The 23,653-nt window shown below is 47.5% G+C and overlaps 1 protein-coding gene and 1 long non-coding RNA gene across 2 annotated transcripts in view; both read left to right on the forward strand.

Annotated features, from left to right (window-relative positions):
* The window catches only part of LOC115861054 (uncharacterized), a 33,478-nt gene that overhangs the window by 4,872 nt on the left and 4,953 nt on the right, over positions 1–23,653 (forward strand). The window contains exons 2-4 of the mRNA XM_070043614.1: positions 6,396–6,701; positions 6,904–7,017; positions 9,024–10,198. Coding sequence (XP_069899715.1) covers positions 6,396–6,701; positions 6,904–7,017; positions 9,024–10,198 — 1,595 coding nt within the window. The remainder of the gene's footprint in view (positions 1–6,395; positions 6,702–6,903; positions 7,018–9,023; positions 10,199–23,653) is intronic.
* LOC138842340 (uncharacterized) lies at positions 19,412–21,196 on the forward strand. The gene is made up of 2 exons (XR_011376747.1): positions 19,412–19,928; positions 20,259–21,196. It is a non-coding gene; the product is annotated as an uncharacterized lncRNA (long non-coding RNA).

Consider the following 23,653-nt stretch of genomic DNA (forward strand, 5'->3'; position numbering starts at 1 on the left):
ACAACTGCTAAGCCTGCGCTCTAGAGCCCACGAGCCACAACTACTGAAGCCTGTGCTCCTAGAGCCCGTGTTCCACAACAAGAGAAGCCACCGCAATGAGAAGCCCACGCACCACAACGAAGAGTAGCCCCCGCTCGCCGCAACAAGAGAAAACCTGTGCGCAGCAAAGAAGACCCAACGCAGCCAAAAATAAATAAATCAATAAAAAAAGAAGGCTATAAATATGGGATGACATGTCCATTTATTTGCTCAACACATTTTCAAAACTCAAACCACATGCCAGACACAAAAAATACTGTGGTGAGCAAGACAGTGAGAGTCCTTGTCCACAGACAGACAAGTAAACAGACCAGAGCCTAGTGAGATAAATGCTAAACTCGGCTTATATGCAGGTTCCCAAAAGTGCACATAAGCAGAGCTAGAGAAACCTCAGAGAAAGTGATGAATCATCTAAGAACTGAGGGAAAGGGGGTCGGTGGGGAGACTGTGCATGGGTCATCCCAACTGTGCAAAGGACCAGAGGACAAAACTCAGGAGGCTGCAAATAATTGGGTGTCAGCCTCTCAGAACTAATGCATGCCTTTTAGAATAAATATGATGGGGCTTCCCTGATGGCGCAGTGGTTAAGAATCCGCCTGCCGATGCTGGGGATACGGGTTTGAGCCCTGGTCGAGGAAGATCCCACATGCTGCAGAGCAGCTGGGCCCATTCGCCACAGCTACTGAGCCTGCGCTATAGAGCCCGTGAGCCACAACTACTGAGGCCCGTGCGCCTAGAGCCCGTGCTCCGCAGCAAGAGAAGCCACCGCCATGAGAAGCCCGTGCGCCACAACGAAGAGTAGCCCCTGCTCACCGCAACTAAAGAAAGCCCATGCGCAGCAACGAAGACCCAATTCAGCCAAAAATAAATAAAATAAATTTTTTTAAAAATACATTTTCCCAAGGTTCAGGCATCCAACCTCTTTTCCTTGGTTCCAACTGTCATTATAACCTCTAGGCCAGTGATTCCCCACTTGGGGGGGTGACTCCCCACTACCCCACCCCTCAGGGGGTGTTTGGCAATGTATAGAGACATTTTTTGGTTGTCCAGCATGCGGGTGGGGGTGGGGGGGAACGGAAGGTCCAGGGAGGGCTATGTGTGCGCTACTGACATCTAGTGGGTAGAGGCTAGGGATGCTTCCACTAAACATCCTACCATGCACAGGACAGCGCCTCACAACAAAGAATTCTCTGACTGAAAATATTAATAGTGCTGCGATTGAGAAATCCTCCTCTAGGCCTGCACATCTAATTGGCTGCTAAACATTTTCACATGGTTGATGAGCCGAGAGCTTCTTATTTTTTTCTAGATATTTTAGTTGACTATTCAACTACACTTTACTCCTGTTGCTAGCATATGACCTAAAATCCTGTTACCCGAGTCCTTCCTTCTCATGGTTTTCCCATGCCAGTCCCGAGTCTATTGTGTACCTGTAGTTTAGGACAAATCCATGGGGGAAAAAAAACAGGCAAAGTTTCTCTCCTCAAGGAGCTTACCTTCCAAAGCGGGAGAATGGACAATTTCTAATCGACATAGATAAGGGATCCTTCCTTATCTATGGATAATGGGTGGGCCCAGGGGTATCAGCTGTCTTGCTCAAAACCAGCCAGCCCTGCTCAGTGAAAAAGTGTCCCTTGTCCTCTACCATGCTCAGAATGCCCCGTGGACATGCGTGTAAGTGAAAACAGGTTTGTAATTATCTGAGTACAGAACCTATATTTATTTTATATAGAAGCACAAACTTACAAGTACAGTTTTAATCCTGACTTTTCCAGAAAGGCCTGTATAAATGGAGGAAAGACTGTATTTTGTTTTGTTTGGAACTTTGCCAAGAATTATTTGCCATTTTGGAAAATCATTGCACAGATGGCCACACTTGAATTTGAATCAGCAGCACCACCCATCTGTGACAGCCTGAGTTTGTAGCTGCTGTGTTCATAGAAATCCTATATGTAGTGCAAGCATATTTCCATATGATTGCTTCACTAAATCCTTTGGCAAAGCCCTGCCCAAGCATTTACATATTGAGATATACATTACTTTTTTTTTTAAAGAATAATATAATACACGAAAGTGCACAAATCTTAATGAATCTCAATGTTCTTATTCTTAAATAGAGACCACAGTCCCTACCCTCACATGGAGCGTTGATCAAGGTTAGATGATTCTAAGAAGGTTGTTGTGCACCTGGGGCAATGTAGAAATTCCACAAAGGTGCTCAGCTCCCTACTGGCTTCTCTCAGGACAGGAACCCAGTTAATTTTGCGGCCAGGACGCACTCTCCGAGGCCTTGTGGGTCAGCAGAACAGAAGGAGCTGAGGTGGAATAGCCCAGAGGACGCTGACCAATGCGGGCTCGCTACATGGTAACCTCCGGAGGCTCCTGATCCTGTTCTTGCGAACCCGGCCTCCTGTCAGGCGTTACCTAGCAACAGCGTCCTAGAGTCTGGCCCAAGAGGCCAATCAGCACGTACTTAGTTATTTCAGTGATGAGAACAGTCCAGTCACCGGGCGCTGTCAACAGCCACCTCCTCAAGCTAATCTCCGCAAGCACCAATGAGGGGTTAGGAATTTTAAGAGCTGGAGCTGAGTATTCGGAGCTGGCTCTTATTTGATAAGACCACCTAGGGGGAGGGAATGACCAGCTTCCGACTGCATCTGAATGATGGTTGTGAAGGCAGGTCGCCGCCATATTCTCTTAGGGCGTTTTCCGGTACCATTGTCCACTCTGAGTACCAGAGTGACCCATGACGTTGTGATTCCTCTGTTTGGGCCGCAGCTTGGCCCCACGCAAAGCCAAATCCGGGCTGGCTCAGACACCGGGTCTAGCAGGGCAGTGTCTCCTTGGTCCGGAAAAGAGAGTAGCTCTTGGATTGGGACATCTAGGACCTGGGGACTGGAAGAATTCAAGCGCCGCCCTAGTCCCGTTCCCCATCTGCAGCCCAGAGCCTGGATCCGAGCCGAGGAGGCTGTGAGCTGTGTAACTTTGCCGCGCGGCGGAGTATTTCTTCTTGGAGAAGTGGTGAAATCCGAGGCGCAGAAGGCCCTTTATCGAAAGTGATACTAGAACCCTATGGCCACCTGAGGGCGCTCCGTGAGGCCCTTTAGTGGTCTCCCTTTGCCCATTTTTGCTCACTCTTTATTCATCTATTCACGATGTACGTAAGCCAGTTCTTGGGCTAGAACTGCAGATGCGGACTACTCAGGGCAAAATGCCTGGAGCTGAGGGGAAAAGAGGGGATAGTGGGCTGAGGCTTGGGGAGGGACTGTCCTAGAGTGTCTCTTGAAAGCCTTTTTTCTTTTTTTTTTTAATAATTTACTATGACCATCTTGCTGTGTCTATGACTACAGCATAGTTTTTTTTTTAAAACGGCTTTATTGAAATGTTATTCACATACCATGTAATTCACCCATTTAAAGTGTAAAATTCAGTGTTCTTTAGTATACTTAGAGTTATGAAACCATCACCACAATCAACTAAACACATTGTCATCACTCCAGAAAGAAACTCCCCAGCCATCACTCCCCATTCTCCTCTCCTCCAGCCCCGGGCAACCACTGATCTACTTTATCTCTCTGTAGATTTGCCTTTTCTGGACATTTCATGTAAATGGAATCATAAGACATGTGGTCTTTTTTAATCCGGCTTATTTCACTTGGCATGTTTTTAAAGTTCATCCGTGTTATAACATGAATCATTATTTAGAATTTTTTAAATAGATTTTAGTTTTAGAGTAGTTTAGAGTTAACAGTAGAATTGAGCTGAATGTACAGAGTTCCCATATTCCTCTGCCCTCCCCCCAGCCTCCCCCACTATCAACAACCCATACCAGAGTGGCACATTTGTTACAATCTATGAACCTACATTGACTCATCATTATCACTCAAAGTCCATAGTTTACATTAAGATTCACAAAACTCTAACAGGAAACCTGATGGCTTCTTCCAGATTAACAGGAATTACATGGGACTGAATGAACTGATAAATATGATTTATAATTTTATGACTTTTTGTCTAAAATATTACTGGCTGGCTTTTAATCTCTGTTTTCCAGAAAACCTTTCCTCTTATGCTATGACCTACAAAAAGTTGATAAAGTATACCTCTGTATTGTAAATGAAGATGAAACATTGCTCTTTTTCTCTCTGCCTGATCCCTCCAGAATTTGGCTTCTCTAGCTAGCTCCCCTCTGGACTTGATGGCTTCTTGCGACCAGGTTACAACTAGTTATACTAATCATTGAAATTTGTTCTCTTTATGTTGTTCTCAAATTGCTTATGCCTTGTGTCTCTCTCTGCTGTACTATGACCTTATTAATGTTACTAGCTATATTACTTATATCCTGTCTATTTTATAAGATTGTTACCTCTTGCATTACCTAATACCTAATGTATCATCAGGCCTCCAACAAAATTAATGATGGCTAAATGTCTTGAGGCAATTGATCATATACATAACCCTATGTAAAATAATTTTAACAGTGAGACTCTAGATATGGAGAAGCAACAAAGGAAAACATTTCCTGGATTATAGGAATAGACTAGTAAAACACACGATCCAGAGAATTTTAGGTTATTAATAGGGCCCAATCCAAAAATAATACATTGGGGGACTTCCCTGGTGGCACAGTGGTTAAGACTCCGTGTTCCCAATGCAGGGAGCCTGGGTTCAACCCCTGGTCAGGGAACTAAGGTCCCACATGCATGCCGCAACAAAGAGTTCGCATGCCACAACTAAGGAGCCGGTGAGCCGCAACTAAGGAGCACATCTGCCCCAACTGGCACAACCAAATAAAAATTTAAAAAATTAAAAAAAAACAAAACAGAAGCAGCACATTGGGTGGCTGATCAATGAAATCTTCCTCTGACCTAGGAATGAGAATTCCATGACAAATTGACCATGAAAAGCCTCCCAAACCTTGGTCGAATTTATGACCAAGAGGGGGCCCTGTGCAGGAGCTCCCTGGTGGCCTAGTGGTTAGGATTCCGGGCTTTCACTGCCATGGCTTGGGTTCGATCCTTGGTCAGGGAAATGAGATCACACAAGCCGCTGGGCGTGGCCAAAAAAAAAAAAAAAAAAAAAGACGGGGCCCTGTGGAAAGGGAACCTTGCTTGCCATTTGGTAAACAACAAATGCTGCCGGCCATCAAGTTATCAGCCACTGCAGCCACCAGGCCCTCCTACTCCCTACCAAGGTGTGCCTTGAGGGAAATTCAAGATGGAAAAATACAGGAAACATTCTGTGCCCTGGATACTGGTTCGACAGTTAAGTTGCATATCTAAAGAACAATTTCAACAAGCCCAGACTCTTGCATCTTCCCATATATAGAAAAGCCCTAAAATCACTAACTTGAAATGTCTGTTTTTTTGTGATTAGCAATAATGTTTTGATGTTCAAATATATATATATATATATTTTTTTTTTCCAGCAAAAACTGCTATATATCCTGGCTCCTCCCTTACCTCTTTGGAGCAGTTCCTCAGAGCTGAGAGGATAGTCCTCAGTAAGCTCCTGGAATAAAACTCAACTCGGAACTTTTAGGTTGTACGTTTTCTTCAGTTGGACAAAATCTTTGTTCTTCTCCTTACTAGCAAGTACCCTCTGAGATTTTCCTCATCAGTAGAACCAGGATGATAATCATCATTTCACACATGGTAGCAAAAAATAAATACGTTGAACGTGTAATATGTTGGGCATGGTACCTGCGCACAGGAAACGCTAACGTTAATTCCCTTCCCCAAAGGGCAAGGAGGGAGTTACCCACTATCGCAAGAGAAGGCTCCTCTGAGAAAGCCAGGAAAGGAGACCCAGGGATATTCCAGCCCCGGGTTGGCCAGAGTGGCTCCGTCGCTCAAATCCTTCCCTCCCTCGGCTAGGCTGCGCCTCCAAGAAACAGAAGACCATTACCGATCCCAGGCGGGGTCGCCCCTTCCCGCCTCCAGACTCCCGGGCAGTCACCCGACATCGAGGGTCCAACTTTCTGCCCTTACGCTTCCGTTGGCTTCGTTCAAACAGGCCGCTTTCGGCAATACCCAATCAGAATACTCGATCTTAGGCCACCGCCCAATGACCGCGTGGAATAGGGGGGGAAAAGGGCGTGAAGCCCAATCGCAGCGCCATCACACTTGAGGGCAAAGAGGTTAGGGAGCCGGCATGGCGCTCCGGTCAATAAAATCGATAGCTGGAAGCTGCCTGTGTTTCAGGCAAAGGCGGTGCAGTAGCGGGGCCGCCATTTTCCCTGAAGGCATCTTCCGGTGCCTTTCACCCAAGTTCGGGCAGGAGTTTCCTGAATAACAGCGAAAGGTTTCCGTTAGCCCCGCCGGCGGCCGATTCCTGTTCCCTCCTGGTCTCCCCAGGCACGCTCCGCCCGGATCCGGCTTGGGCTCCCAAGTCCCGGCGCCCGCCAGCGCCCAGCGGCCAAGGCCGGGACAGCCGTGGCGCCGGCTTGTCGGGTCCAATGGCGCGGCCTTCGGCTCCGCTCCCCGCGCGGGGACCAGGAGAGGCCGGACCCGGCCGGAGAAGGGGAAGGAGGCCGAGGGCTGTGAAGTTCGGGGACGTGGCCGTGTACTTCTCCCCGGAGGAGTGGGAGTGTCTGTGGCCCGCCCAGAGGGCCCTGTACCGGGACGTGATGCAGGAGACCTACGGCCACCTGGGCGCGCTCGGTAAGGCCCGCCCCAATCCGCTTCCGCGGGACCTGAAGGGATGGAGGAACTGGGGGTGGGAGTCCAGAGTGTCCATGGTCCTGGCCTAAGAAGAGGTTGTGTCGGGCGGGAGGACAGGGGCTTGGCAGGAGATGCCACCGGGTAGATAAGTCTACCCAGCGTTATGTACGAGCTGGGCCTCTGACTGATTCTTCTTCCCCAGGGTGCGCAGGTCCCAAACCAACCCTCATCTCCTGGTTGGAACGAAATACCGATGATTGGGAACCGGCTGCTCTGGATCCACAGGAGTGCCCAAGGAGGGTAACAGTCCAAAGAAGTAAGTGAAAAATGCCTCGGAGGGCTTGCAGCCTCTAATGACTCAGTCCAGAGTTTCCGTGGCTAGGGGTACCTATGACCCACGCTCCATTTACCGTGTTCGTTTTTACAACTTCAGGGTTCCTGTCTCTTTCATGGTGTCGAGTCCTTCTACCAAAGATTCACTTGTCAGTTTGTAAACTGACTACCTGCAGTTGTCTGTTGTGTAAATGGATCAGTGAGCTTTTCAAAAGAGCTACAACCCTCCTTCCTTCTTCCCAGGACTCTGTCTCCAGCATGCTTTGAATTGGGCTCTGACTGAGAGAGCCTATACCTCTGACTTTTCCAGGTTTTGGTTGAAGGGATCTTATGGGGAACAGTGGCCTGGGGTGCAGGGGCCTCTGTTTGCCCTTCTGGCAGAATGACCCCGATCAGTGCAGGAATCTGCACGTCTCCTCAGGATCAAGCAAGGCTCTGATTAAGGCCATTCAGGTAGAAGGGCCCCCCAGATCCACCTACAGGGGCAGATGGAACTGTCTGGGCTGGAGTTTCAGTGCCAGATTCTCTAAGAGCAGGGCTATCTTTCTAAGATTCAGATCGGACATGATATTTCCTTGCTTAAAACCTTTCAGCTTGGCTTCCCTGGTGGCACAGTGGTTGAGAGTCCGCCTGCCAATGCAGGGGACACGGGTTCGTGCCCTGGTCCGGGAAGATCCCACATGCCGCGGAGCGGCTAGGCCCGTGAGCCATGGCCGCTGAGCCTGCGCGTCTGGAGCCTGTGCTCTGCAACGGGAGAGGCCAGAACAGTGAGAGGCCCGCGTACCAGAAAAAAAAAAACCAAAAAAAAAACCTTTCAGTTTTTGCCAAGGCAGGTTGTCAAATGGCTGTCAGTTATATCTAAGACACTTGGGGAACTTGGTGAAAATACAGATTCCTGGACCCCATCCCAGAACGACTCATTTACTCTTATGGATATCTATGAACATATACATATTTTAATAGCCTCAGTTGATTTGGATGTACGTTTAGGTTTGGTTCTCACAGTGTGGTCGTCAGACCAGCAGCAGCAGCAGCAGCATCAGTCGGGAATGTATTAGAAAATGCAAATTCCTGGACCCCATCCTAGACATGTTGAATCTAAAACTGGGGGTAGGGCCCAGCAATCTGTTTCATTAAACCCTCCAAATGATTTGGATCACAATAAAATTTGAGAAGCATTGGCTCAAAGAGCCTTATGACCTAGTCAATGCCAAATCATACCTCATTTGTTTCCACTTCCTGCCTTATACTTACCTCTTCAAAAACTGAAAAAAAATTTTATTTTTTTATTTTATTCATTTGTTTATTTTTGGCCACGTTATGCGGCATGCGGGATCTTAGTTCCTGGACCAGGGATCGAACCCATACCCCCTGCAGTGGAAGCGCTGACCTCCAGGGAAGTCCCCAAAACTTTTTTTTTTAATTAATTAATTAATTTATTTATTTCTGGCTGAGTTGGGTCTTTTGCTGCACGCAGGCTTTCTCTGGTTGTGGCGAGCGGGGCTACTCTTCCTTGCAGTGCATGGGCTTCTCATTGCAGTGGCTTCTCTTGTTGCAGAGCTGGGGCTCTAGACGTGCGGGCTTCAGTAGTTGAGGCTCATGGGCTCTAGAACGCAGGCTCAGTAGTTGTGGCGCACGGGCTTAGTTGCTCCGCAGCATGTGGGGTCTTCCCGGTGCAGGACTCGAATCCGTGTCCCCTGCATTGGCAGGAGGATTCTTAACCACTGCGCCACGAGGGAAGCCCCCAAAACCTTTTTAAAGTCAGCTTAATCTCCTCCAAGAAACCTTCCCTGATTTCTCCAAGCTGGATTAGGGGCTCCTGTAATACCCTCCATATTTCCATAGCCGTATGTCACACTTGGTTGGTTGTCTTTGTCACTAACATTCCTTGAAGACAGGCCGAGTCTGTTTTATAACCTGTAACACTATAATAGGAGAGAGTAGGAGCCCAGCGTTTGTTAAATTAATTTCTCCTTTGTGTTCCTGTAGAAACCAGAACCAGAAAGAAGAATGAAGAGAAGGAAGTATTCCCGCCTAAGGAGGCACCCCGAAAGGGGAAGCGAGGCCGCCGGCCCAGCAAACCCCGCCTGATCCCCAGGCAAACATCCGGAGGTCCCATCTGCCCTGACTGTGGTTGTACCTTTCCCGATCACCCGGCCCTGCAGAGCCACAAGTGTGCCCAGAATCTGAAAAAGCCTTACCCTTGCCCAGACTGTGGGCGCCGCTTTTCCTACCCGTCCCTGCTGGTCAGTCACCGGCGGGCACACTCTGGGGAGTGTCCCTACGTTTGTGACCAGTGTGGCAAGCGGTTCTCCCAGCGCAAGAACCTCTCCCAGCACCAGGTTATCCACACAGGCGAGAAGCCCTACCACTGTCCTGACTGTGGCCGCTGTTTCCGGAGGAGCAGGTCCTTGGCCAATCACCGGACCACACACACGGGTGAAAAACCCCACCAGTGCCCCAGCTGCGGGCGTCGCTTCGCCTACCCCTCCCTGCTCGCCATCCACCAGCGCACACACACCGGAGAGAAGCCCTACACCTGCCTGGAATGCAGCCGGCGCTTCCGCCAGCGCACCGCCCTGGTCATCCACCAGCGCATCCACACGGGCGAGAAGCCCTACCCGTGCCCGGACTGTGAGCGGCGCTTCTCCTCCTCCTCTCGTCTGGTCAGTCACCGGCGGGTGCACTCCGGAGAGCGTCCCTACGCCTGCGAGCACTGCGAGGCCCGCTTCTCCCAGCGCAGCACGCTGCTCCAGCACCAGCTCTTGCACACGGGAGAGAAGCCCTATCCCTGCCCGGACTGCGGACGTGCCTTCCGGCGGAGCGGTTCCCTCGCCATACACCGCAGCACGCACACCGAGGAGAAACTGCACGCGTGTGACGACTGTGGCCGCCGCTTCGCCTACCCCTCACTGCTGGCCAGTCACCGGCGCGTCCACTCAGGCGAGCGGCCCTATGCCTGCGACCTGTGCTCCAAGCGGTTCGCCCAGTGGAGCCACCTGGCTCAGCACCAGCTCCTGCACACCGGGGAGAAGCCCTTCCCCTGCCTCGAGTGTGGCCGTTGCTTCCGCCAGAGGTGGTCTCTGGCCGTCCACAAGTGTAGCCCTGGGGTCCAGAACTGTAGCCCTAGATCTGCTATAGGGGTGCCTAGCCAGAAAGGCAACGCCCTTTAGAATGGGAAGGACTGTGCAAGTTCATTTCTTTTTGCGGAGGGGCCCAGAAAAGGGAAGGAGCCCCCAGTTATACAGGGCAGAGTCAGAACTAAAACCCAGGTCTCTTGCTACACAGAGCTGAACTTTATTCTACCACGCTGGCTGCCTTAATACATGTGTCTAGAACAGACAGTCCCAGTAGGACAAGTGACATTATTTGGTTAAAGTTTTCCAAGCCTACCCTATCCTAAAAGAGTTTCTGTGTGTGGATATTGGGCTAAAAGTTCTCCCCATCTAATTTACGGGCTTTGTGTTTTCTAGTTTGTGCACGCAGGGATTACCTGTCCCCTTGCATGCAGTCAGGAGGATCCCATTTATGGGGAGCAAGACCTTCTCCTCCTCTGCCTCTTCCTCCATGCCAGGTTTAAACAAACCTGGTTTAGCCCCCTTTTGATGATATTCCTGCCAAGTGGTCTTCTACCCTTTAAAACCTCCCTTGACAGGGAGCTCACTACCTCACAAGGCAGGTCATTTCACTGTGGGACAGCTCTGACAATTAGAAGGCCCTTAAGAACAACATTCTCCTTCCCTGGAAGCCTTGCCCAGAATATGTTTAAAACTTGATCTACATGGCAGCCCTTCAGAAAACTTAACCACAGATACTCTGCCCCCATGTTTTCAGGTTAATTAGCATTAATTTGGTCAGTCATTCCTTAAAGATAGGTATTCAAGTCCCACACATGATCTCTCCCCAAACAGGTGCTGGTTTTTCAATGTCCTTTTTAAAGGATCATACAAAGTAAGCCAGCATCACAGTGTACACTGTACCTCCTTGGTCTGTACTTGTTTTAACAGCTCTAGATTGCATTGGATTTGGGGGTGGTAGCAGTGTACCAGGAATTTATTGGGTTTTAGACACCTAAATACCTAAGCTTTTTCTTTTGTTCTAAAACCACATGCTGTGAAGTAAGTCGTCTGCATCCTGTGTTTGGAAAGTTGGTTCAAGATGGGTCTGGGACGTAAGTGCAGTGAGCTTTGGGAGAAAAGGAAAAGGAAAAACAGGGGAGCTGTGGTCTAGGCAGCAAGAAGTAGAACCAGGACCAGCTTGTTGTACTTTATCTGGTGGATTTGGATTAGTTCCAGGCAGCCAGTAGCTGGAAAATTCTTGAGAACTGGGTCTCACTCCTCCCCGAGTCTCATCAGAATCAGGACACTAGCACAAAACCTTCCAATGAGTCCTCTGTGAACATTTTTCATGAAATGAAGTGAGGCCATTCAAGGAGGTTAAAGAGTTAGGTAACTGAATACAAAGCAGGAAGAGTCTGTAGTCATCAAGTTGTGTTCATGCCCTGCCTCCCTAATAAAAGCTCCAGACAGCAGCAGCAGCAGCAGCAATGTGTTTTAATTTTGACATGCCTCCGTGGCACCCATTCCTAAGCAGGTGTGCAGTAAAGCTTTACTGAATTAAGTAAACAAGGCCTACCACTTTGCCTTGGGTAGCTGTACCAAACTGAATTTCTAAACATGACATATCGCATATTCCAGTAGCTGGTGTGGGTCATCCTCCTACCCCTGTTGCTTCTTCCCTCAGTCCGCCTGGTATCAGCCCCAGGGGGGTGTAGCTGGGGCACAGGGTATTTGTAATTACCTGTTCTGGTATTTAGCAAGTTGCGTTGTAACTGTTTGTTTCTCCTTGGATTGATGGGCTACCCCAAAAGCAGGGGTCATACCAGATTGGGTTTCATTAAAATGTCTGATGAATGATTATGTTCTGTGTGGAATTACTGTTTATAAAATGTAAATCTAGTTCCTTGACTAAGTAGACATATTTACAGTTCTGATGGAAACCTGCCCTTTCCTAGCAGAAACCTATTAGAATTCTGCCTAGCCTCCTGTTTCAGAACTGCCTCTTTTCCCTACCTCTATCACCAGGCTGACCCAACTACTTCCTTACCTAGGAATTTTAGAAATTTCTTTGGGCCTGGATTGTAACTCATGAACTTGGGAGCCGTTGGTAGGCAAGTCCCAGTATGTGGTCTGTGGAGGGCCAAGATGACAGACAAGTTCTTAGGTTTCCTAAGGCACTTCAGTCCCAGGATCCCTTTGACAATTAACTGTAGTCAGTGGGAGATCCCAGTATTCTTCCAAGTAATCCTCCCTTCTGCTTCAGGTAGTTTAAGTTGAGTTTCTGTTACTTGCAACCAAAAGAATTAATCCACAGCCCCAATATGGGTATATCTCCCATCTGTCCTCATGCCTATATGTGAGCTATGAAGAAAAAAAATTCACAGTGCTGCTGAGAGGGGCCAGCCTTTCCACTCCATCCTCAGCTAAACCTTCAATGTTGTTTATGTCTTTTATAGCCCCGAACCAGTGACTGCCTTCCCCTTCACCAAGAAAACACAGGATGTCAAACAGGAACTCCCTTAACATTCCATTCCCTGCTGTGACTCCATATTTACCAGTGTGACCACTCGTACTTGCGTCCCCACCTCATGGGAAGTCCCTCATACGCAGAGCTTGTCTGTACAGGTGTGCCTGGATTTCATCTCCTTATGCCCTCTCAGGGACTTTGCTCCGTCTATTATTCTCTCTTAGTTTTATGGTTTCAGAGTCCCTCTCTTGCCTGGAATATATACATGCCAACCTATAAACATGGTAAAATCTGTCTTTGAAAACAAAGAAATTTCCCTTTGGCTTCCGTCCCCATCTCCTATTTTCAGCTAAGTTTTTTAAAACAACAGTAGCCTACATTCACTACATCCACTCTGTTTATTCTTTGGCCTACTGCAATAGTATTCTAGCTATTTTGTTGAGCCTTTATGATGTGCCGTGTACTGTGGCATTAAGCATTTTATATACATGCCAATCTATAGTTGGTACGAGAACCCCATAAAGTCAGTGTTAGGAGATGCTCCTCCATGGGTCTCTCATGTTGCTACGCATCTTGCTGAGTATGCCAAAAAACACAAGGCTCTACCCGCAGCAAATTCTCAGACTTGAGCCAATTCCAGACCTAGAGCCCCTTGAATAAGGGAAGGCTGGGTCCCCTTGATGAAGGACCATGTTACATTGGCAAAACACTGTAAAACTTCTTCCTACCCTTTTCCAAATGTACCTAGAGCCATCTACCAGGGTGGCTGGGCATGGGAGAAGGGAAGTAACTAGAGTTTTCAGGGATTCTAATTCTTCGAGATCCAAATGAGAGAAATGTATTAAATAAGACAAAATGTTCTTCCAGAAATAAACCCTTGTATTTATGATCAACTGATTTGCAGCAAAGGTGCCAGACACTGCAAGGAAAGAAAGTCTTTTCAACAGGTGGTGCTGGGACATGAAAAAGAATGAAGTTGGGGGACTTCCCTGGTGGTCCAGTCTGAACCTGCCTTAAGAATCTGCCTTCCAATGCAGGGGGCGTGGGTTCGATCCCTGCTTGGGGAACTAAGATCTCACATGCCACGCGGCCAAAAAAACAAGTAAAAAAAGTAAAATAACTCAGGAAGGACATAAGAAACTGGTAACAGAAATTGCCTCTAGGGAGGGGAAAGGGACTAGAGGAGAGACTTTTTGTAAAAAATTGAAGCATAATACAAAAATAAGTTCACATATCACAAGTGCATGGCTCAATTTTCACAAACTGAACACATCTGAGTAACCAGTACCTAGAACAGGAATCAGAATCTCATCAGCACCCTAGAAACAAAAAAGGTAACCCTCTATCCCGATTCTTAACAGCTTGCATTAGTTTTGCCTGTTTTTATACTTTATATGAATAGAATCATGTATACTATTTTGTCTGGCATCTTTTGCTCAATATTTGCCTATAAGATTCATCCATATTATGCATGTGGTTGGAGATGATTCATTCTCATTCCTGAATGGTATTCCATGTAGTGAATATCCCACTTTGTTTATTCATTCTACTGTTGTGGATAGTTTCCAGTTTTGAGCTATTGCAACTTATGTTGCTGTGAGCACATGTCTTTCAGTAAACATATGTATTCATTTCTGTTGGGTATACACCTAGGAATGAAATTACTAGGTCATAGGGTATGGCATATTTTCAGCTTTAGTATATACTGCCAGCTTTCCAGAGTGACTGTACCAAATGACACTCCACCAGTAGTATGAGAGTTCAACACTTGTGAAACTTACTTTTGACTATACATTCTTTTGCATTTGGTTATTTTATGAAATAAAATGCAGGGACTTCCCTGGTGGCGCAGTGGTTAAGAATCCACCTGCCAATGCAGGGGACATGGGTTCGAGCCCTGGTCCAGGAAGATCCCACATGCCGTGGAGCAACTAAGCCTGTGCACCACAACTACTGAGCTTACGCTCTAGAGCCTGTGAGCCACAACTACTGAGCCCGCATGCCACAACTACTGAAGCCTGCGCTCCTAGAGCCCGTGCTCCACGACAAGAGAAGCCACCGCAATGAGAAGCCCGTGCACCACAAGGAAGAGTAGCCCCTGCTCGCCACAACTAGAGAAAGGCCGCGTGCAGCAGCGAAGACCCAACACAGCCAAAAAATAAATTAAATAAATAAATTTTAAAAAATTCATGTGAATTTGCATTTTCTTTCTTTTTAAAAAAATTTTATTTATTTAATTTATTTTTTGGCTGCTTGTGGGACCCTACAATGCAAATGTTAGTCTGCGTGATGTCCTCTCAGTGGCCCCTTAAACTATCTTCATTTTTGTTTTCTTTTCTTTTCTTTCATAATTGAGATTTTATTAGTTGTTTCGAGGATCAGTACACAGGCATTTCAATTTGTACACAATTCATTTTTTAAAATAAATTTATTTATTTTTGGCTGTGTTGGGTCTTCGTTGCTGTGCGCGGGCTTTCTCTAGTTGCGGCAAACGGGGGCTACTCTTTGTTGCAGTGCACGGGCTTCTCACTGTGGAGGCTTCTCTCATTGTGGAGCACGGGCTCCAGGCACACAGGCTTCAGTAGTTGTGGCACGTGGGCTCAGTAGTTGTGGCTCATGGGCTCTAGAGCACAGGCTCAGTAGTTGTGGTGCACGGGCTTAGTTGCTCCACGGCATGTGGGATCTTCCCGGCCCACGGATCGAACCCGTGTCCCCTGCACTGGCAGGCGGATTCTCAACCACTGCGCCACCAGGGAAGCTCTGTACACAATTCTTAACATACATACCAAAAACCTAAAAAGTTATGTAGTTGTGATTCTTTTTTTTTTTTTTTTTTTTGGCTGCACTGCGCAGCTTGTGGGATCTTAGTTTCCCAGCCAGGGATCGAACCTGTGCCCCCTACAGTGGAAAGACAGAGTCCTAACCGACTGGACAGCCAGGAAATTCCCATGATTCTTTTCTTTTCTTTTTTTAAATTTATTAATTAATTTACTTAGGCTGTGCCAGGGCTTAGTTGAGGCATGTGGACTCTTAGTTGTGGCATGAGGACTTCTTAGTTGCAGCATGTATGCAGGATCTAGTTCCCCCACCAGGAATCGAACCCAGGCCCCCTGCATTGGGAGCACAGTCTTACCCACTGGAACACCAGGGAAATCCCCCATGATTCTTTTCTGAACAGTTATTCCAGTGCCTTTCCAGCTTAAAATTTGGAGGCAAATTCCCTTAACAGGATATCAAGTACCCATATCTTCAAATGTTGATATGCTGTTACATCCTAAGTCCCACTAAATTCACAATTTAATATCGTATACACTACATACTCAAGTTTTCAATCATTCATAGCACATCAGCAAAGTTATTAGGAAAACTGGACTACCAGGACCAACGATGTTACAGAGTGCACAAAATTCTGACCAGGAGAGCCAAGATCAAGGAGTGGTTTGCTTTAGGAAACAATTCTACCAAAAACAACAAGGGAAGAGAAGTAATTTAAAGTGTTCAAGGGACCTCTCTGGTGGTCCAGTGGTAAATAATCCGCCTTCTAACGCAGGGGATGCGGGTTCGATCCCTGGTCGGGGAACTAAGATCCCATATGCCATGGGGCAAATAAGCCCGCATGCCACAACTACTGAGCTCTTGCGCCTCAACTAGAGAGCTTGCGTGCCGCAAACTACAGGGCCCACGTGCCCTGGAGCCCATCCTCCACAACTAGAGAGAGAAAACCCACATGCCACATCTAGAGAGAAGCCCAAGTAGACCGCACGCTGTAATGAGAAAGATCCTGCATGCCTCAACGAAGATCCTGTGTGCCACAACTAAGACCCAACGCAGCCAATAAAAAAAAAAAGGAAAATAAATAAAATAAATATATAAAAAGTGTTCAAGACATTAAATGTACAATTGACTCCAATTGCCATTTAGTATGCTTTGTATTATAGGATAGAAAAGCTACCCCATCTATGGAATGTTAAGCTGACACCCAAGACAATCAGAACCTCCCATATTCAATATCCCACTACTTTCTGATTGTACCAAAAAATAAACAACCAGCAAATGACTTCACCTCTTAAAAAAAAGCATTTACAGCAGCAACATGGATGGACCTACAGACTGTCATACTGAGTGAAGTAAATCAGACAGAGAAACACAAATATCATATGATAGCGCTTATATATGGAATCTAAAAAAATGGTACAAATGAACTTATTTACAAAACAGAAATAGAGTCACAGATGTAGAAAACAAACTTATGGTTACCAGGGGGATTGGGGGGGAGGGATAAATTGGGAGATTGGGATGGACATATACATACTATTATATATAAAATAGGTAACTAATAAGGACCTACTGTATAGCACAGGGAACTCTACTCAATACTCTGTAATGGCCTATATGGGAAAAGGATCTAAAAGAGTAAATAGGGACTTCCCTGGTGTGCCAGCCAGACTGCCAAGAGCCTTCTCGAAGCTGGGCTGTCTGGCTGCTGCCACTCTCCCCCACACTGGAGCTGCTGGGACCCGCGGTGGGGACCCTATTCTTGTTTTTTGGGGATTCCTTTTTTTTTTAAATATTTATTTATTTATTTGGCTGCTCCGGGTCTTAGTTGCAGCATGCAGGATCTAGCTCCCTGACCAGGGATTGAACCTGGGCCCCCTACATTGGGAGCACAGAGTCTTAACCAGCGAAGTCCCCCTTTTTGCTGTTCTGATTGGGCAACTTCCATTGTCTTCCAGATCACTGGTCTGTTTTGGTTTTTTTGCATTCTCTGATTTCCTGCTGCTTTCCACGAGTGTATTTTTCATTTCAGTTAATAAATTCAAAAGTTTTAAATCTTCGTTTTTCAGATCTTCTAGCCCTTTGATGATTTCCTCACAGATTACCTCTCCGGATTCATCCACTTTTCTCCTGAGTTCGATGCGCATTTTTATGACAGTTACTTTGAATTCTTTATCTGATAAACTGCTTGTCTCCACTTTGTTTAGTTCTTTTTCTGAGGTTTTGTCTTGTTCTTCCCTTCTGAAGATATTCTGTAGTTTCTTCATTTTGCCTAAACCTCTGTGTTCATTTCTATGTAAATCAGCTTCATCTCCCAGTCTTGAAAGAGTGGCCTTACATAGGAGGTGTCCTGTGGGCTCAGTGGTGCAATCTCCCCCGATCAACAGAGCCAGGTGCTCCAGGGGTATCCCCTGTGTGGGCTGCATGTGCCCTCCTGTTGCGGTTGGGCAGCAAATGTTGCAGGTGTTCTGGTGGGTGAGGTTGGTCCCCTGGGTCCTCAGGGGAAAGCAGGGGCAGGGCGCGTGGTGTTAGCTAGGCTGATGGAGAGTGATAGAAATAGTGCTCACCAGCACCAGGCCAGCTACGTGGAAAGAAAGTAAAAACAAATGACGTCTGCCAGTGCTTCCATCCCCAGAGAAAATTCCACCAGATCCCTGCCCCTCCAGTGCATGCCCTGAAATTAGTCAATGAATCTCCTTCTTGTATGACCCGGGCGCTTTTCAAGCTGCTGCCTCTGTGCTAGGACTTGGAGCAAGTGAGTTTCTGCGAGAGTCCTTTAATAATTGAGTGTCTTCCCTTTCCCACGGCCCTCGGGCTCTCCCAGATGTAAGCCCTGCTGGTTTTCAAAGCCAGATGTTATGGGGGCTTGGCTTCCCGGTGCAGGTCTCCCAGGCTGGGGAGCCTGATATGGGACATGGACCACTTGCTCCTCAGGGGGGACCTTTGCGGTTGTGATATCCCTCCTGCTTGTGGGTTGTCCCACGGGAGTGGGGGAGGTTCTCACTAGACCAGGACTCTGCCCTTCCTACCTTTCTCGATGTGGCCTTTTCCTTATATCCTTAGTTGTAGAAAATCTGTTGTGCTAGTCTTCAGGTCAGTTCTCAGAGACAGTTGTTCTATATGTAGTTGTAGTTTTGGTGTGTCCTGGAAGGAGGTGAGCTCAGGACCTTCCCACTCCACCACCTTGATCCAGAATTGAAATAAATCTTAAGAGATGATCTGACTCATTCCTCAGTGTTATTATTCATTTATGAGCTGTAATTTGACACAGGTTTTCTGATTGAGGCAGGGTCTAGATAGTGTTATAATTACAATAACAACTATAAGCTCCTATTTATTGAGTACTTTGTGCAAGGCGCTACCCTAAGCACTTAATTGAACCTAAGTTCAACCGAAACGGGAGCCAGATGACTCTGAATCCGGCTCTGCTGCCCCGTGAGCTGTCACCTGCCCCGTCACTCAGTTTCATTGTCTGTAAAAGGGGAGACATCTGTGACCTTGGAGCACGGGCCAGATCAAATACTGGGTAGGAACGCATTTCCACAGCCCACGGGCTAGCCCTGCCCGAGTACCAGAGCTCACTCCCTTACCTCCAGAACCCGCCTCAGTCTTGCCCTTGGGCTTTTACTCACCTCCAAGCCCCGGACCTGCCCATAAGAGGTCTCATGAGAGTAGCAGAAATGAGTACCTTTACTCCGTTGGAACCTCTCTCTTAGATGCCGACCCAGAAAAGCCAGATCAAGAGAAATCCTGCACCGCCGGCCACCTTCGGATCTGCCGCTACTTCACTTTCGGCCTTTCAAACAGACCGCTCCGGAAAGACCAATCAGAGCCTTCCTTCTTCCCCTAGCGACCGGCGCTGTCCAATCAACGCACGCTATCTCTCTACGGTTACGCCGTGGAGTCCAACCTCCCTTCCGATTTGCCCCTTGGCATGGAAGGGCAGATAAGAAAGGCGAGGGATGTTGAGGCCGGAGGGGCACCATCTTAGTTAAGGGCAGGACTGTGGGCCTTCAGGACGTTTTCCAAGGAAGGCCGGAAACAGGTAATTGCGTTTCCACATTTTCCGGAAGCCTCTCTGCGAAGCACAGAAGGGTTTCCCATGGCGCCGCCCCCGGTCCGGTTCCCGGTGGCGGATGTGCCTGGGGAGGCCGGGACCGGGCGGACGAGGGAAAGCAGCCCAGGGGCCGTGAGGTTTGTCGGATGTGGCCGTGTACTTCTCCCCGGAGGAGTGGGGGTGTCTGCGGCCCGCGCAGAAGGCCCTGAACCGGGACGTGACGCGGGAGACCTATGGCTTCCTGGGCGCGCTCGGTGAGGTCCGGCGGCCCAGCCAGGACCCAGTAATCTGTGGGAAGCGGGGACTGATGCGCCCAGGGGCGATGGGCTGGAAGTGTGGAGCACCGAGCAAGCGCCCTCAGTTCTCTTCTCGGGTTCTCAGCCGAGCCCAGTGTTTGTGAGGATTTTCAGGCCCCAAACCCAATTTTATCTTTTAGGTGGAAAGAGAGGTGGAGGCGTGGAGCCCAGAGGCCCAGGATCCAGATCTCTGCAGCTGTGAGCAGAAACGAGGGAAAGGTCCTTCACTTCAACCCCCAGGTTGTGACCTTGGAGAACCTCCTCCCCCACTCGGAGCCTCAGCACACACTGCCCAGTCCAGAGCCCCTCCGTGTTTCCCTGCACCTGATCTGCACAAAGGGCTTAACAGAACAGCTAAATTGGGACTGGTAGCACTCTTGGGGCCACGTTGCTACCATCTCTTAGGAAGGCACGTTCCAGTTCTGGTTCTGGTGCACCTTCAGCCACCCGCGACTAGTGTTCAGTTCTTGGGCTGAGGCTCCTGGTCCCTCTTCCAAGACCCACTTGAGGTTACTTCACTGAAAACCATTCACCTAACTGGCTTTTTTTCTGGATTATTTTCTCCCTTAGTGCATTCTGCTTTCTGGACTGTATCTCTCCCGCTCCTCAGAGACGGAGTACCCTAGATATAAGAGCCTATTAAAGGAGCTGGTGCTCCCTGGAATAGAGGGCACGCTTCGGGCCTGTCCGCACTGGGGAAGCTCATCCAAGGATTCTGTCTTTTACCCAGAGCAGGTCAAGTAGCTAGCAAGGACACACATGTGGTGTCAAGCCTCTGTTGGCATTGTTTGGTCTTGAAGACTTAGAGGTGGCCGTTAAGAGGACAGTGGCTTCAGGTGAGGAACTCTCCTGCCCCACACTTGCTCTGCACATAGTGCACAAAGGTATCAAACTTAGCGAGCTTAAAGGGTTTTTTCTCCAAATTTTTATGAACTAGTAATTGCAATGTGCTTTTTTTCCCCCAGATATTTGCATGTTTCCTGGATTTTGCATCTTTTGAGCAAAGATGTATTCTTGGGCCACAGCAGCTGGAAATATGATGCTGGGGAATTTTTTTTTTTTTAAAGAAGGAGTATATTACTTGTGATTAGCGTTGAAATCAAGGCATAGTTATCTTCCGACTTAATTCTTACTGTAATGTTTGTATGTGTCAGCAGTTGAGAGGTCTTTCTGACCTATTTAGATTTGCTAGCCCTACTTTAGAACAGGAAACTCCTGAAGGGATAAAAGCAAGGAGGTGGGGGGGGACTAAGCATGTCTGTGTCAGGAGTGGTGCTAGGTGGCTCAAATATCTCTTGACCAAAAGACTGCTTCTCCAAATACCTGGGTTCCAAAGATGATTATTAATGGGAACTGAGGGTTATTTTTACTTCACTACATAGCCTCTCCTGAATTGGTAGACCTGGATTCCAGGTTCAGCTCAGTCCCCACTAGCTGTGTGGCCTTAAGCATATTATATTATTACATTATTCAGATGTAAACTGACAAGTAAAATTTATGAACTATAATGACCTCCTGCGTGTTTCCTAATTTCTCATAATTATCTGATCAAGATTCTTCAACAAACATTTACAGTTTGTTGGGCAATAAAGCAATTTGAAAGCATCATTTTTGTATTTTTATAATGATTGGCAGGAAAAACATGACACCAACCACTTATGAGCAAACAGTTTTAGTCTTGAACGTTGCAATCTGATGGTTAACAGCCAAGTGTACTTAGCTCCATGTTCTTATGTTTTCTCCATCCCTAGTGCAAAGAGAAATGATTTACAACATAGTACCTGAATAAACAGAAGTATTTTTTGGTCCAAGTGAAATGCTTTATAGCTTCTCTTTACATAAAGTTCATTCCCTGTTTTGTTTTGTTTTTTTAATTTATTTATTTATTTATTTTTGTCTGCATTGGGTCTTTGTTGCTGTGCACGGGCTTTCTCGTTGCAGCGAGCAGGGGCTACTCTTCATTGCAGTGCGCAGGCTTATCATCGCGGTGGCTTCTCGTTGCAGAGCACGGGCTCTAGGCACGCGGCTCAGTAGTTGTGCACAAGCTTAGTTGCTCCGCGGCATGTGGGATCTTCCCGGACCAGGGCTCAAACCCGTGTGCCCTGCATTGGCAGGCGGATTCTTAACCACTGCACCACCAGGGAAGCCCCTGATTCCCTGTTTAAAAGGATACTTATTTCTGAGGATCTGTTTTTTTCCTTACTCCCATTTCTACACTGTTCACACAGTGAATTACCTCCAGAACTCAAAATGTTTTAAAATAAGCACATAATTGTTGAGGCAAAATCAGCAGAAGTCACACTTAAAGCCAGAAAGTATTTCCGGTGAAAAACAGCAAGGACAAGGCCAGAAAATATAAAGACTGAAAAGGCACTAGCATGATCAGCAAAGAACATTTCTGAACACAAAGGGGAGATTCGGCATGTAGGGCAGGCAGGAGGGCAAGCAAGGAATTGTTCCAAGACCAGACTGTGGGCTGCCGCCAACAGACACCTGGTAGATCTCATCCGTCTGTTATCTCCAGTGACCGGCCCCACGCTTAGCAACTAGAGTCTGCATCCTGCCTGACTGCAGAAATATTCCAAAGGTGGGAGTGAAAACATCTAGCACCTGTAGTCAGTCCAATGCAAGCCATTGAGATGACCCCTCTCAACTCAAAAATAGGAAGACACTGAGTCTAGGAAGCAGAGGATACAACCCAAGGGCAGGGAGGGAAGACCCTGGATGACAGCTGAGGCCCAGTCTGTTTTGGAGAGAGGGCTGAGGGCCCAAGGAGGGAGATTTCCCAGGAAAAAAAAATGGGGATTTGAGATTTGATGCTCCCCTTGGTGATTTGCAACAACTTAAAAAAGCAGAGCAGATAGCACAAGGAGAAAAGACAATTATAAAATTGAAGAAAAGCAAACAGTTGACAAGAAAGGAAGTATAATAATAGCATATATAGGAAATGCTATTTACAATAATGTATTGCAATGGGCTTTCCTGGTGGCGCAGTGGTTAAGAATCTGCCTGCCAATGCAGGGAACACGGGTTCGAGCCCTGGTCTGGGAAGATTCCCACATGCCGCGGAGCAACTAAGCCCGTGCGCCACAACTACTGAACCTGTGCTCTAGAGCCCGCGAGCCACAACTACTGAGCCTGCGCGCCTAGAGCCTGTGCTCCACAACAAAAGAAGCCACCGCAATGAGAAGCCCACGCACCGCAATGAAGAGTAGCACCTGCTCGCCACAACTAGAGAAAGCCCGCATGCAGCAACAAAGACCCAATACAGCCATAAATAAATAATTTATTGCATTAAGTATGTTGTAAAGAGGTCAAGGGAATGGGGCTAGAAATTAAGTATCAAGTATCATAGCAGGGTGCCCATAGTGTCTAAAATGAGTATACCAAGAAAAAGCAATTTTAAAAAAAGTGTATTTTAAAACGAAAGCTCCAGAAGAAATGGCTAAGAGTGAAGTGTATTGAATCAGTTTAGGAAGATGAAAAATTTCTGGAGTGGATGGTGGTGATGGTTGCATAACACTGTGAATGTACTTAATACCACTGAACTTAAAAATGGTTAAAATGATTTTTTAAAAGAGGTTAAAATGATAACTTTTATGTTATGTATATTTTACCACAATTTTTAAGAAAAGGAGGCTTCCTGGTGGCGCAGTGGTTGAGATTCCGCCTGCCGATGCAGGGGGACACGGGTTCGTGCCCCGGTCTGGGAGGATCCCACATGCCGCGGAGCGGCTGGGCCCACGAGCCATGGCCGCTGGGCCTGCGCGTCCGGAGCCTGTGCTCCGCAACGGGAGAGACCACAACAGTGAGAGACCCGCGTACCGCAAAAAAAAAAAAAAAAAAAAAAAAAAATCCAAGAGAAAAAGCAGATTGGAAGTTACCGGGGGGGGGGGGGGGGGGAGGGGGCTGGGGTGGGGGGAAGAAAGGAATGGGGAAGGACTGTTTAACAGGTTCCAGGTTTT

The sequence above is a fragment of the Globicephala melas genome, chromosome 15 (assembly GCF_963455315.2).
Source record: "Globicephala melas chromosome 15, mGloMel1.2, whole genome shotgun sequence".
Classification (NCBI taxonomy): Eukaryota; Metazoa; Chordata; class Mammalia; order Artiodactyla; family Delphinidae; genus Globicephala; species Globicephala melas.